The sequence below is a fragment of the Hydra vulgaris genome, chromosome 01 (assembly GCF_038396675.1).
Source record: "Hydra vulgaris chromosome 01, alternate assembly HydraT2T_AEP".
Taxonomy (NCBI): Eukaryota; Metazoa; Cnidaria; class Hydrozoa; order Anthoathecata; family Hydridae; genus Hydra; species Hydra vulgaris.
In genome coordinates, this window is record NC_088920.1 from 13,647,795 (window position 1) to 13,664,089 (window position 16,295).

The 16,295-nt window shown below is 25.7% G+C and overlaps 1 protein-coding gene across 1 annotated transcript in view; it reads right to left on the reverse strand.

The window, feature by feature from the left end:
• Positions 1–469: 469 nt before the first annotated feature.
• LOC136075123 (uncharacterized) overlaps positions 470–16,295 on the reverse strand; it is a 57,989-nt gene continuing 42,163 nt past the window's right edge. The window contains exons 4-5 of the mRNA XM_065787441.1: positions 12,475–12,757; positions 470–582 (exon numbers count right to left, since the gene is read on the reverse strand). Coding sequence (XP_065643513.1) covers position 582; positions 12,475–12,757 — 284 coding nt within the window. The 3' untranslated portion in view covers positions 470–581. The remainder of the gene's footprint in view (positions 583–12,474; positions 12,758–16,295) is intronic.

The window sequence follows — 16,295 nt, forward strand, 5'->3', positions numbered from 1 at the left end:
ATTTTCAACGCCTAATTTTTAAACAAATCATAACAAAAATGTTTATTTATTTTAAGATTTCTATCTTACTTAAAATTATATTGATTGCTTACTACCGTAAAAAGGCTTAGTTGAAAAATAAAGAAATCCAGTTTTATGGGGAATGGAGAACAAGAAACAGTCAAACCGCGTACGTAACTGCTACCTTTAACCCAACCAGCATCCTCCATGTGCGCATTTGTACGTTTTTAAATAAACCACTCTCCTCTTCCCTACCTGCCTACATACTCTTCCCTCCCTTAACCTGTGTACGAACTATGGAAGACAATATTATAAGAAAGTTGTTAACTTTTACATTTGTTGTCAACTCATGATATATATATATATATATATATATATATATATATATATATATATATATATATATATATATATATATATATATATATATATATAAAGATTATATATAAACAACTATAAAATAAACAAGTTTAATAAGGTAGGTCATTTTGCATTATAAAAAAAATACACAATGTTGAAATTAGATTATAAAAAGTGACTTTTGATGATATACATTAATTGATGAAATTCTTGTTCAAGGGTCTAAAAAACAAAAAAACCAATGTCAATAACAGCAATTAATTGAAAATATGAAAGTAATTTTACTGTATATACAACATTAGTAGTTTTAATAAATAGTTTTTTTCATACACATAGAGTACCGTCCATAAATATTCGAATGGTCGTACTTTTCAAAATAAAATAACATAGTTTTCCTTACTAATGGAAGTGAAACTGTACGCAAATTCTACCTGAATTATATGTTGACTTCCTTTTTATTAGGTTTACAAAAAAAATTTTTAAAAGTCCGTTAAGATTAATTTATGATCTTCTTGCTTTTTATTCACTCTTAGCGACAATTACCGCAATACATATTCTTGATATTCTACTTAACAACTTATCCAATTTATTGAATGTGTTGCTTTTTACTTCTATTATTGTTTTACTTCTATTATTATTATTGTTTTTACTTCAATTATTATTGTTGTTTTAAAACTGATAGTGTTGTTGTTTTCCTTCTATTGTTATTGCTGATTTTACTATTATTATTATTGTTACTACTTTAACACAGGTCAACAAAAAATTTTTTTTTTTCTGGTGCCGAGCAAACAATTTGTTTTTTGTATAGCATTTCTCATTTTGATTTCAAATATGCAACTCTTTTTTTACCATCAGGTCAAGTTGTAAAGATATTTAGGTTCAAATCTTAAGTATTTAGGGTAAAGTCCCTAATGTTGTCGAAAAAAAAGTTATTCAAAAGTATGTCAACATGGGTTTCAAAAGAAGCGTATTTTCAAAGAGATTTTAGAAAAGATAAATATATTTTTACTTAAAATTTATTGACAAAAAAAATTATGTGAAAAAATGCTAGAGACTTTTAAAAAAATTCATAGAGATTTTAAAAATGTTACTCATTTGTAATAAAATAAGTATTTTGTGTATTTTTGGTGAATAACATTCTGTTGACTTTTTTTTAAGAGTCTTTAGCATTTTTTCACATAATTTTTTTGTCAATAAATTTTAAGGAAAAATATTTATGTTTTCTAAAATCTCTATGAAAATACGCTTCATTTGAGACCCAGGTTGACATACTTTTGAATAACTTTTTTTCGACAATATTAGGGACTTTACCCTAAATACTTAAGATTTGAACCTGAATATCTTTACAACTTAACCTGATGGTAAAAAAAGAGTTACATATTTGAAATCAAAATGAGAAATGCTATACAAAAACAAATTGTTTGCTCGGCACCAGAAAAATTTTTTTTTTTTGTTGACCTGTGTAATTATTGCTGTTTTTACTTCTACTTTAATTGTTGTTTTTACTACTATTATTATTGTTATGATTATGATTATTGTTATTAAAACTTTTATAAAAATAATTGAAATGAAAATAAAGAGCTTGTTGTTGTTGTAGCCACACACCTAGAGCTTATTAAGAACCCCTCCCTCGTGTTTTAAAACTTCTATTTGTTATCAACAAAAAAACAACTTCTTAAAATAAATAACATATCAAATTTGTATATAAATATATATATATATATATATATATATATATATATATATATATATATATATATATATATATATATATATATATATATATATAATATATATATATATATATATATATATATATATATATATATATATATATATATAAATATAAATATATATATATATATATATATATGCGTGTGTGTATATATATATAATAATAATTATTTTAATAAATACCAATTTAAAGTGCTCAATAGAAAAAAAAGAAACCGAATACTTTAAATTCGATTAAATAAAAATAACACCTGGAAGTTAAAAAAAACGTGACTTCAAGTTTCATAACGATGCTAAGATGTTACAAATAATTTTAACGACAAAAAACTTAAATCACAAAAACACTATGCTGTGTCTGCTTTGATGACGTTAAAATTATTTATAAAAAATTTCATACTAGCTTATTTTTTTTGTTTAATATTTTCAATTGTAATGTTATTATCCCTTTTTTTAATTCAAAGCCGTTTGTGGGAGTTAATTCCGTTGATTGACTACTGTTAGGGAAGAAATGAAGCCTAGTAGAGAGAGTTCTTATGTTTTTGTTGAGGTCTGAAACACTAAAGAACTCTTTGATGAGACGTTGAGGGTGTCCTTGAGTTAGTTGGAAAGATCGATTGCCAATTTGTGGGTTAAGCCAATCAACATTCGCTAAATTATTATTAAATTTAAAGTTGTAGATTAAATCACCTTGAATGCGTCTTTTATTTAGTGAGGTGAGGTTAAGAAACAATAATCTGGCTTCGCTGGATAGCGCTATTAGAGACGCAATTACTTTGGTGGCGTGGTTTAGACCTTTCTTAAGTTTTTTGATGTTGCGTGCAGAAAGAAAATTCCATACATGAGCAGCATACTCAAGTGTCCTATTTAAGGTTGTGTGAAATGCAAATGCCAAGATCTCTTTCACTGTAAAAGGAATCGAGAAGCTGCATCGCTTGCTGAGTCAACACATAATATTGGTAATTAGGACTTTTACTTTTGTTAAAACGTACGATAAGGCACTTTTTGTAGTTGAGACGTAAGCGCCAGGTTAGAGTCCAAGACGTGATGTGATTTATATCCTTCTGGAGTAAAGCTGGACTCTCAGGTGTCAAGTTGGTGAAAATAACTTTGCTTTCATTAGCGTATAACTTCATTGGATTGCTAATAAGATCTGAAATGTTATTGATTTATAAGAATAATAAAAAAGAGAGCCTAGAACAGATGTGGGATACCACTGGTGACTGGTAAATAATCTGAAGTTGACAACTTGTTGTGTTCTGTTAGAAAGAAAAGAATTTATCCAATTAAGAAGCATATAAGAGGTAGCATATCAAGAAAGTTTGTGAAGCATAAGGTTATGAGGAGGTGTGTCAAATGCTTTTTCATAATTTAGATATAAATCATCTACACTATAGCCTCTTGCCATTGAGGACAATATCTGATTAACAGTTTCCAATAAATTTGTAATGCATGATTTATTTGGCACAAACCTGTGCTGATTTTGAGACAAAAGATTATTAGCACATAGATACTCAGTTAAACAACCCTTTACAATACGCTCTAGAATTTTGCAACAGAAATAGACTTTATAAATATGTAAGCAATTGGCACATTCAGAGATGAAGAACATTTGTGGAGAACATGTGGGTGAACGTCGTCTACGCCTGCAGGCTTATTCATGTTAAGTTTTGACAGTATCGATTGTATGAAGTTCTCATTAAGTTATCAACCAAAAAAAAAAAAAATTATAAAAACCTAAGGGGGATTGTGACAGAATATGCTGTCATATAAGATAGCCAAATCAATACAGCAGAATATAGCCAACAAGATATAAAAAACAACAATGAAACAACAATAATGAAGAAACAAATAAAATTGATAAAAAACAAGTTTTGTTCATTTGAAAGGAAATGCCATTAACATTAGCAAATATTGACATTGATTCTTAACAAATATCTTAGCAAATATTGACATTGATTCTGTGATTGATGAGACCAATGTCTCATCAATTACAGAAAATGCGCATTTCTTGAATGCTGGTAGTGATTGACTTAAACATGAAGGAGTAAAAACAGATGAAAAGAATTTGTTAAGAATTGTAGCTATGTGGCTTTGATTGATTTTTAACTTTAAATTTCATGTTTATGCATTGATATATAAATTTCGCGTTTGTCTCGCATTTTTCTGATATAGATTTTTCATATTGAGCAATATGATGAATAAGAGTTTGTTTTTTCTTTGTTCAGTTTTGGTCTTTGCTTCTATAATAAAGTTTATTTTTATTTTTTATTGCAGAGATTAATTCTTTCGTGATCCAAAGTTTGTGTAAAACTAATAATAGAATAATGCGATTTAATTGCTGGTATTTGAAGATTACCTCACCTAATACTGATAGATTGGAATGCTTCATAGCATTCATGACTATTTAAATTTCTAAAACAATTAACCCAGTTGACATCTTTAAAGTACGTATTTAGTTTATCAAAGTTCCTATTTTTAAAATGTTGTTGGTTTGAAGAAAATATATTTCTTGGAGGATTTGAAGATTCAACAGCGAAATTCCAAGTTAGAATTAAATGAGCTCGTCCTTTTTTGGTGTAGCCAAGTTAAGAATATCATTCAAGAGAAAATACTTGTTGAGTAGACTCAGTTAAAATTACTTCTCGACCGCTAGATGGGCCTAATATAGAGTTCAATTGAAAAGCATTAAAATTGACATGGTGTGTTAAATGATTTAAATCCAATGTCTCAATAAATTTAATATATATATATATATATGAAATTTTTTTTCAGTTTACACTGTGTTTCATCAACAAAGATTCATCAGAAATGAATGATCAAATTAATAAAACTTCAATTTATACAAAAATTTAATTACAGGAAGTCGCGAATGTCTTAACTACTGTAAATTTTCACACATTTGCTGACACTATTATAAAAAGAATTTTTTAGAAATGATTACTTATGCTTTTTTTAAAAAGTCTTTTTTAAAAAAGATATTTAATGTAAATATTATTTGAACTCATTTATTTTTATAGTTTTTTAGGAGAGACTTATTTTCGTGCCTACATTTAAAAATTAATTCCGATTTTTTGTTTAATAAGCATTTTTGATTTGCATGTGTAATTATTTCAAATTTTTCTTGTAGGCATAGTATGCATTTTTCGAAAATATTGTTATATGCAGGCGCAGTTTAAGGACGGACCAATCCAGTATAAAATCATCAATATTTTTTACTTTTAATTCCCATATATATTTTGACAGCGTGGTAGCTTTTGAATACTTTTTATTTTTGAAAGATTGCTTATGATTGGCAAATCGTTTTTTCCATTCACCCTCTGTTATGCCAATATATTGTTTATCAGGTACATTCTTAGTGGAAACAACACATTTATATACCACATTTTTTGATAAACAACTTTCACTCATTGGGCAATTGTTTTTTGTTTACAATTACAATTTTTTTGTAGTTTTTTCATTTAGGATTTCTTTTTTGTTTAACAAAGCATTACTGTGACCTTTTATAATTCTTTCCATGTTTTTTGTGCAACTGTAGCTAACTTTAATTGTATTTCGATTAAAAATTTTATGTAATTTATTACAGGGTGGGAATATAATTGCTCTGTTCTTTTAAGAACATTGAGCACTCTATTGTGTAGAATACATTTTAAAGTTGTTTAAATATATATTAGGCTCCTTATTAACATTTGTTGGGCACTCTTAATTATATTTTAACATTCCGTGTAAATATGGAAACTTTATATGTGTAAATATGGAAACTAATAATTTCACTTACTCATTGAAAAATATATCTATACTAGATGAAAAAAGTTATACTATTTCTTTGATTGAAAAAGTTGAGCATTTTATTAAAAGAATTCGTTGAAAAGCCCATTTTTTCTTAAAACCAAATACAAACACAGATGTATTTAATAATAACCAAGATAATTATAATTATGGATTTAAAACAAAAAATACCCCTTTTATACCTTATTTGGAAAATTTTGAAAATGACCTATTGCATTTAATTAAAACCATAGAGTTTCGCCCTATAAAAAACGAATTTCAAACAGAATTAAAGTTAGATGTTAAAATAATTGAATCAAACCCTAATATTTTGGTTTTTGCTGATAAAACAAATAACATTTCCAACTCACAACAGAAAAGTATGAAAAAATTTTACGCGACAATATTACTAGTTCTTATGAAAAAGCCCCAAAAAATTTGGAAAACACAATTAATTTATAAGCGCAAAGTGTTGCTAAAAAAAGAAACCTTGATAACAGAATCGAATCAACTGCCCCTGCCCAAGCCTTCGTAACACTAAAAGACCATAAACCAAATTTCAAAACAAACTTCCTTGTAGGTTATTGGTTCCCTCAAAAAGTGAGATTGGAAATGTAAGCAAAATTAAATTGGACAAAATTAAAAATATTCTTAGAAATAAATTAAATTTGCAACAGTGGAAAAATATTACTGATGTTATAAATTGGTTCTCCATAATCAAAAATAAAAATGACTGAAATTTGTGACTTTGTTGGACTATATATTTTAGATTTATTAAGTAAAATAATCAATATAAAAGATTTAGGCATTTATCGCGACGATCGTTTAATAGTAATGCGTAGAAAATCTGGTCCACAGCTCGATAAAATTAGAAAAGATATTATAAAAATTTTTAAAAATATTGGCTTTCAAATCGAAATAAACATAAATTTAAAAATTGTGAATTTTCTTGATGTCACATTTAACCTCTCTGAAAATTCATATAAGCTTTTCATAAAACCAAACGATGAATTATTGTGTATTAATATTAACTCAAATCATCCACCCCAAAATCTAAAACGAATCCCGATTTCAATTTATAACAGATTAAACCAAAACTCCTCTAATGAAAATGTATTCAATTCCTCTAAACGAATATTTGAAGATGCCCTAAAAAGAAGTGGTTTCGAAAATTTTGAACTAAATAAAAAAAACGAAATAGAACTAGAAATATAATTTGGTTTAACCCCCCATATAGCAAAAATGTTTCCACTAACATAGGAAAAGTGTTTTTAAAATTGGTCGATAAGCATATCCTGCCCTCTAATAAATTACATAAATTTTTTAATCGAAATACAATGAAAGTTAAAAAACATGGAAAAAATTATAAAAGGTCACAGTAATGCTTTGTTAAACCACTTAGAAAAATACCACTGATGTTATAAATTGGTTCTCCATAATCGAAAATAAAAATGACTGTACATTTATTCAATTTGACATTAATGATTTTTACCCCTCAATAACTGCAGATATTTTAGATAAGACCATTGAATTTGCAAAAAGCCACACAGTTATTCCTGATGACACAATCCGTATAATAAAACATTGTAGAAAAACCTTACTTTATTTTAATCAGGAAACTTGGAAAAAGAAAAACATACATGACTGCTTTGATGTAACAATGGGCAGTTATGACGGAGCAGAAATTTGTGAATTTGTTGGACTATACATTTTAGATTTGTTAAGTAAAATAATCAATATAAAAGATTTAGGCCTTTATCGCGACGATGGTTTAATAGTAATGCGTAGAAAATCTGGTCCACAGCTCGACAAAATTAGAAAAGATATTATAAAAATTTTTAAAAATATTGGCTTTCAAATCGAAATAAACATAAATTTAAAAATTGTGAATTTTCTTGATGTCACATTTAACCTCTCTGAAAATTCATATAAGCCTTTCAAAAAACCAAACGATGAACTATTATATATTAACATTAACTCTAACCATCCACCCCAAGTTCTAAAACAAATCCCGATTTCAATTAATAACAGACTAAACCAAAACTCCTCAAATGAAAATGTATTCAATTCCTCTAAACGAATATTTGAAGATGCCCTAAAAAAAAGTGGTTTTGAAAATTTTGAAATAAAATTTGACCCTGAAAAAAAGAATACAAAAAAACGAAATAGAACTAGAAATGTAATTTGGTTCAACCCCCCATATAGCAAAAATGTTTCTACAAACATAGGAAAAGTATTTTTAAAATTGGTCGATAAGCATTTCCCGCGATCTTATAAATTACATAAAATTTTTAATCGAAATACAATTAAAGTTAGCTACAGTTGCACAAAAAATATGGAAGGAATTATAAAAGGTCACGATAAGGCTTTGTTAAACAAAAAAGAAATCCTAAATGAAAAAACTACAGAAAATTGTAATTGTAAACAAAAAATCAATTGTCCAATGAGTGGAAGTTGTTTATCAAAAAATGTGGTATATAAATGTGTTGTTTCCTCTAAGAATGTACCTGATAAACAATATATTGGCATAACAGAGGGTGAATGGAAAAAACGTTTTGCCAATCATAAGCAATCTTTCAAGAATAAAAAGTATTCAAAAGACACCATGCTGTCAAAATATATATGGGAATTAAAAGAAAAAAATATTGATGATTTTATACTGAATTGGTCTATCCTTAAAACAGCGCCAGCATATAACAATATTTCCAAAAAATGAATACTATGCCTACAAGAAAAATTTGAAATAATTACACATGCAAATCAAGAATGCTTATTAAACAAAAGATCGGAATTAATTTCTAAATGTAGGCACGAAAATAAGTTTCTCCTAAAAAACTATAAAAATAAATGAGTTCAAATAATATTTACATTAACTACCCTTTTTAAAAAAACATTTAAAAAAAATAGCATAAGTAATCATTTCTAAAGAATTCTTTTTATAATAGTGTCAGCAAATTCCACAAATGTTTGAAAATTTACAGTAGTTAAGACATTTGCAACTTCCTGTAATTTAATTTTTGGTATAAATTGAAGTTTTATTAATTTGATCATTCATTTCTGATGAATCTTTGTTGATGAAACACAGTGTCAAATGGAAAAAAATTTAGTTAAGTGATTTTCTACTAATATATTATTGCTCTGTTCTTTTAAGAACATTGAGCACTCTATTGTGTAGAATACTTTTTAAAGTTGTTTAAATATATATACATATATATATATATATATATATATATATATATATATATATATATATATATATATATATATATATTGAGATTTCCTGTTTAAAATCACTTAAAAAATTGACTAAAATACTTAAAAAGATTTAACAATGGATTATTATCATTTCCTGTTTAAAAATAGAAAAAGATTATTTTAATCACAAAAATAGCACTACTGAGGATTTTTTGTAAGATATTTAGGGCTAAAATTTTGCAAACTTAAATTTAATCTAGCAAATTTATGTGTATATATATACATACATAAAAAACTAGGTTTTTCACAATAAAACTTTATACTTTCTTACAGTTTTGTTTAAATTAGTATAAAAACAATATTTGGTGTTTTTATCAGCTGCTAAATAAAATTGAAGATAAGTAAAGATATAAAAACCTTAAAAAAGACTAGTTAAAAGAATGAATGAAATGAGAATGAATCAATAACAAAGCAAAATTGTTATAGTTGTATAAAGAAGCACACAGAATGAAAGGCGCAAAAACATAATAAGCGCATAGAACTAGAAGTAGAGACAAAAAAAATCTACAGCTTTGGTTTTAAAAATACTTAATTTTAAAAATAACATGAATTTTTTAATAATTTTTTCAAAATTTTGAAAAAAAAATTCGGAAAATTAAAGGAAAAAAATACATTGAAAAATTATTTTGTGCCGAGGCAAAATAACTCAGTAATGATAAACAGGTAGAATTGAAAAGAGAACTAGAAGGTGGAAATTTAATACATATCATATGGCAAGTTGATTTTTAGCAAACAGACTACAACTACCTCAACAAAAATTACTCTAAATTTTCAACTCCAATTCAGATAAAAAATAATGACATTGTAATTATCTTTTTTTGTATGATTTTACTAAATGATTATGTTATTTTATTAAGTATTATCATATATAATTTAATTTTTCTGAATTTAATTAAACTTTCTAAATCATATATAATATTTTTTCGCAAAATGTCATCTTCAGCATGAATGACTCTGTTAATTATGATAATTAAATCATCTTTGAAAGTTAGTAAAATTCATTATCCAAAACTACTCGATATTTTTGTGAAAATAGGAGTTTTAGTATATACATGTGTGTATATATATATATATATATATATATATATATATATATATATATATATATATATATATATATATATATATATATTTTCAAGACATCATTTAATTTTATTATAATATAATTTAATATACAATATCTTATTTTATTTTAGTCAACTGGACAGTTCATTTTTGTATAACATGCATTTTGTAAATCATTAGGTGTTGAAATATTAAACAAATTAATAATACTAGTGAGCTATATTATTAAAAAACTATTAACTATATATTTTAAAAAAAAACTTTCTTCATAATTTTAAGAGAAAAAAACTACTTGTATTAAACTGCACTTTAAAATGCACCGGAGAAATATAATTCCGAATCAAAGTGACGTTTACTTAACTATGACTTTGATAAACTAGATTTCAAAAACCTAATATATCTAAGTCAATGAAAATAATATAAAGTTTCAAAGTAAGTAATTCCCCTTATAATTAAATTATAAAATCATCATTACATGTCAGCATTTTTTACAAAAATTAATAAGTTTATTGACAAATGTCAACACAATGTATTGCTGTATTTCATTTTAGCTTGTCTTGTGTTTTTTACTTTATTTTTGTTTTAGTTTTAGTTTGCTTTGTGTTTCTAAACTTATTAAACATAAATAATATTTGTTAAAGTGTTTTAATTTGTTTGGTATGTATTTGCAATTTTTTTTGTTATTTGTTATGAATAAAACTTGAAAATAAATCTAAATTTTAAAGAAAATATACCAAAAATATTTCTTTATTGCTCACCAGAAAATCCATATGCAGACAAAGTTTATAGTTTTCATTTCAATAATTCTAACAAATATATTTATAAATTTTTTTTCTGGCAAATTTTACCTCTTTTCTATATTTACACTAATACAAACCAAAAAAAAAATTAAATTTGTTATAAAGGTGCTCCAAGAACACATAACGATCTAATCACAGGGCACCGCAATAGTTAAAGTAAACATAAAAAAGCATAAAAAAGACAAATGTTTACTGCTTATTTTCACTATGATTATTTTTATTTGCTTAATCCTAATGAGTGCAATTTTTATTTGAAAGTCCATTGACAAAATTTAAATAAAATTTTTTTGTCATAGATCATATTAATTTATGATGCGAAATATATAACTGCTGCTTAGGCTTAAGAACAAACTTAGAAAGTTGGAAAACACAATGTAATTGTAAAATCTCTACTTAGTAGCTAAAGAATTTAAAGAAAAAATAGTATCAAAAATAGTATCAAAACTTCACCAGTAAACTCAGTACTGATTCGAATTTCTTAAATACCTCATCTACAAATATTTTTTCAAACTGAATGGTTTTTGCATAAACTATACATAAATTAGCTTAATGATTGCAAAATAATTATGAAAATTTAATTTTTCTTTTTAACACCAAAATACTAAGTCATTTTATTAATCAGTTGTTTAAAGAGAAAACATATAGACTCAATGAATTTATTCTTAAAATGCTTAATGAATTTAAAAAAAACAAACATAAGAACTTATACAGTGACTAGAGGGCTATGTTTCTAATTTGTTTGCTTTTTAACAAAAAGATGTTATGGCCTCTTGTTTTGAAACCTTTACTTAGAAAGTATACATAGAAAGATAAATTAACTGACCTCTGTCTACTACCACCTTTGTTAATTTCACTTTTTCAACAAAATAAAAGTTTTGTGGCAGCAATAAGGAAGAGTTAAAAACATAAATACATAGAGATAATCAATGTAACTTATCAAGGTTGACTGATGTTTTGATTGGGTAGAAATACATTTATTTGTCTAATGTCATTACATATTTCAATTTAAATAAAGATAATTTACACAAAAAAGAACAATATATAGAAAATAATATTAAATTAAAGATGCAAACAACAATGATTTGTTTTGTAGAACAGTTATGCTGTTCTATAAAAATATATGAAATTATTTTATGTTTCTAAAGAAAAATATTTAAACTTTGAAAGAAATATTGATGCAGATATTTAATTTAATTGTTACAATTTTTCTTAATTTTTTTTTTTGTAGAACTGAGTTTAAAAAACAGGCTAAATAAAAAATCATTTTCTTATAACTTTATAAATTTTAAACTAATTTTTAAGGTATATTAAGTATAGCATACTTATTTATAAACTCTTTATAGGATATTTATAATATATTATGATTTTAGGGTATACTTTAAATCAATAAAAATGCTATATTAAAAACAAAAACAAAATTTATATATTGGTATATGAATATTTTTTTGTGACCTGTATTACTAAGTAAAAATAAATTAATGGTTGCATTACTCACTATTTATAACCAAACTCTTTCTCAATTTCTTCAACAGTATTTTCATGTTTAAATAATAACAACTCTTTCTTCAACTGTTCCCATTTTGAGATCTTATTATATTCAATCCACATATCTATGACAGCAACTGCTTTTGCTTGCGCATTTTGTTTATCAGCATCAATATTACTAATATCATACTGAGATAAACCAAGATGACGTCCAAACATGTCAAATTTACCTCCTATGAAATAACCAACTCTGCCAACAATTTTTGAAGTCAGTGCAAATTGTTTATCATTTCCTAATGTACAAAAAATGTTTGTTAAATATATAATAAAAATATTGATATTAATTATAGGTAAGATTGAAAAAAATTTCATAAATGAAGACATACGGGTAAAACCACAGATATACACTTTTTTAAAATTTTAAGTTTTATATATTTTTATGAAATTTTAGTACTAAGCTATATTAATTCAAAAATTAACAACAAGAAAACTATATCCTAATGTTCTATGATCATTTTAAAAAACTGGCAACTTTAAGACAACCACTATCCTGTCCAATGTTTACCGGGTAAAAAACACAGTTGTCCAAGTTATTTATAACTAAATCATGGATAATAAATGCGCAAGTCGCATGATTAACTTTTCTTCATAAGAAAAACACGTCAGATGAAGTAAAACAACAATAGATTCACAGGAAAACTTTTAAAAAAATACATATATATCCATTATGATGTCAGTTGTTATGTTTCGAAAAAATTCTGTTTTCAAAAAATTACGGTGTTTTACCTATACTTTTAAGACTTTTGAAAAAATCACATCAATTTATATGATTTTGTTCGCATTTATGATAAGTAGAAGTTTCGTAACTTTAAATTACAGACTTTATATTTTAGTACACTTTAGTATAGCTTCTACTTTACAGAGCGCCATACTTGTTTTTTATGAGCAGAAATTACACATGTTTATAAATTCAAGGTGGAGATTTCAATATATTTATATTTATTTCACCGCAATTAAAACTCTATATGTTTTCAAAGAACTGCATTCACAAAAAATTTCCTTTCAATTTAGATTAAGGATGCTGTTATAATTAGATACAGATATTTATTAAAGATACTTCTTTAATAAATATCTGTATCTACTTATAACAGTACTTCTGAAAAGTAGTTTCCTATATTATATATGATTTATATGGTATAAAAACATTTTCTGATGCATTAAATTTTTTAAAGTTGATATTAATTAGTGTTACGTTTTTATAGTATGTAAAAGAAACACTAAACCATATGAACTTTAAAAAATTCATAAGAAAAAGATCTTATAGCAATGTAAACCAATAAAACATATTTTACTAATAAGTCAAGTTTTATTTACAACTTTATTTAGACATTATATTGAGTTTGCAATTGACAGTGTATTTTTTTGAGATTATTAGTTTGTTTTATGTAATACACACACACACACACACACACACACACACACACACACACACACACACACACACACACACACACACACACACACACACACACACACACACACACACACAGATATATATATATATATATATATATATATATATATATATATATATATATATATATATATATATATATATATATATATATATATATATATAATGAAACTTACATAAATGTAAAACATATATACATTGTTATACATAACAAGGGTTCCTATCAAGTGAACTTGATATAAAACATGAGTTGCACGTTCTAAGAGTTAGCGTAATACTGTCCGCTGTGTCTATGCCAACTTTATTACTCAACTTACTTTTAGTCTGCAATGGGGTTATGATGCTCTTTAGTGAGCTAAACTCGTTTTCGTGCGCCTTGGTGTGTGGCCTCTATATGGCAATTAGCCGGAGGAGGATAAACCACACAGCGGATAAATGCATGGAAAGAAGGTATATTTTTAATAAAATAGTAAGCTAAATGTATTTTTATATTTACTTTTTTGTAGTGCAGTCTATTTAAAAAAAGCTCTATTAATTATTATCATAATTAGTCAAAATTGGTGTTTTTGACAAAATTATCTGAAGAATAAAACTTTTGATGTTAATAATTGTTAAATTATTATTTAATTATTTATTTGTTTTTATATATCATTTATATTATATTTTTATTGATTGCAACTTTTAAAATGAAATAATACTATTTAAAGTTTCTCAGGATAATGCTTTGATTTTGGATTCAACCCAACCTTGAATTTCAAATGTACCTACATCTGAATCTTCCAGTGCTATGCTGGACAATAGGATAGAAGTTTTCAAAATTCGCTGGAATAGCTGCCAGCTAGAATCATGGATTTCCTCCACAAAAATGCTCCTTTTTTGCCAAAACACGAAAGTACATTGATCAGGGCCATTTGTAATAATATACTTTTATACTTGTTTTTACAAAAAAAATCTTTAAAATTCCTGGGCTTGTTCATGTTATCTGCAATATAATCTTTAACTTTATCTGCTTCAAACCGACACCTTCATCTACATCACTGCATCCTGATTATTTGCAATTGTACTGTACATGTTCGCTCTACATAAAATTTTTAAATATTTTTAACATTAGTTTCTTTTCTTTTTTTTTTACTGTAAATAAGGATTTATTAATCTTATCTAATTATTATGTAGATGTATCACAAAAATGAATCCTGTAAAAGGATATTAGATCGAAAAATAACTGGTATGTTGGAGCTCACCCAAAAGTTTTGAGTTTTGTAAACAAACTAGCGCTGTTTGAATGGACAGAGCATCAATAGATCAAAATACATTTTGTTTATATTTATTATAACTATGATAATATAATACATATATAATAACTTTTACAATATAGCATAACTTGTCATAATAAAATATCACTTGTTATCATAAATATTATATAACTTATAAAATATAATTTATATAATAACTGCGGTAGTGGTGTCGTGGTAGAGCGCTCGCTTCATAAGCAAGAGGTTCTGAGTTCAATCCCCACCACCTCCCTGGTAGTACCGCGCTCAACTTGTTTCTTTGCGCAGCAGCCTTGTTCGTCAAGGTTCGTGTTTCGGAGTTATAGAGTTGAGAGAGGGTTATAACCACAAGTAGCCTCCTCATCTGTAGTGGCCTTAACGGCCTTGGGGAGGTGAACTAAAAAAAAAAAAAAAAAAAAAAAACTTCTATAATATAATATTATAGAAGTTTTTTTAAAAACTTCTATAATATAAATTTATTTGTTTATATTTATTTCAACTATAATTACTATAATAATTTTTTCATTAACATATGAGTAGTTTATCTGGAAAACGCGCTCCAAGTAAATTGAGTTTAAGAAAACGAATAAAAACTGAGCTACATATAGTTGTGCATCAACAGAAATTGAAATATTTTAGACTTTAGCACATTTTGCACATGGTCTATATCATTAAATTAGCTTTACTTAAATTTTTTGATTAATAGCTTATATGATGTGTGGAAGCTACCAATTGGCTACTTTTATATTAATGGAATCTTAGTAGTTCAAAAAAGTAACTAAGTAAAAATGTGTTTAATAATATTAGAAGAAACTGACTACAACAACTGACTATAACAATAACTTGCTATAACAAGTTTAACATTTAATGGTGCTTTGTCAAGTATTAGTATGGCTAATCATCTTAGAGCTGATTTATCAGTTAACTCTACTTGTACTAACTTTCCACATCTAGTTACATAGAAAACAATTTTTTTTTTAAATGGATCCTCTGCACATGTTAAAACTGATAAGAAATACATTAGGTTTGCACAAACTAACTTTTGATTGAAATTGAATTTATTGAAATAAAGTAACTATTCAAGAA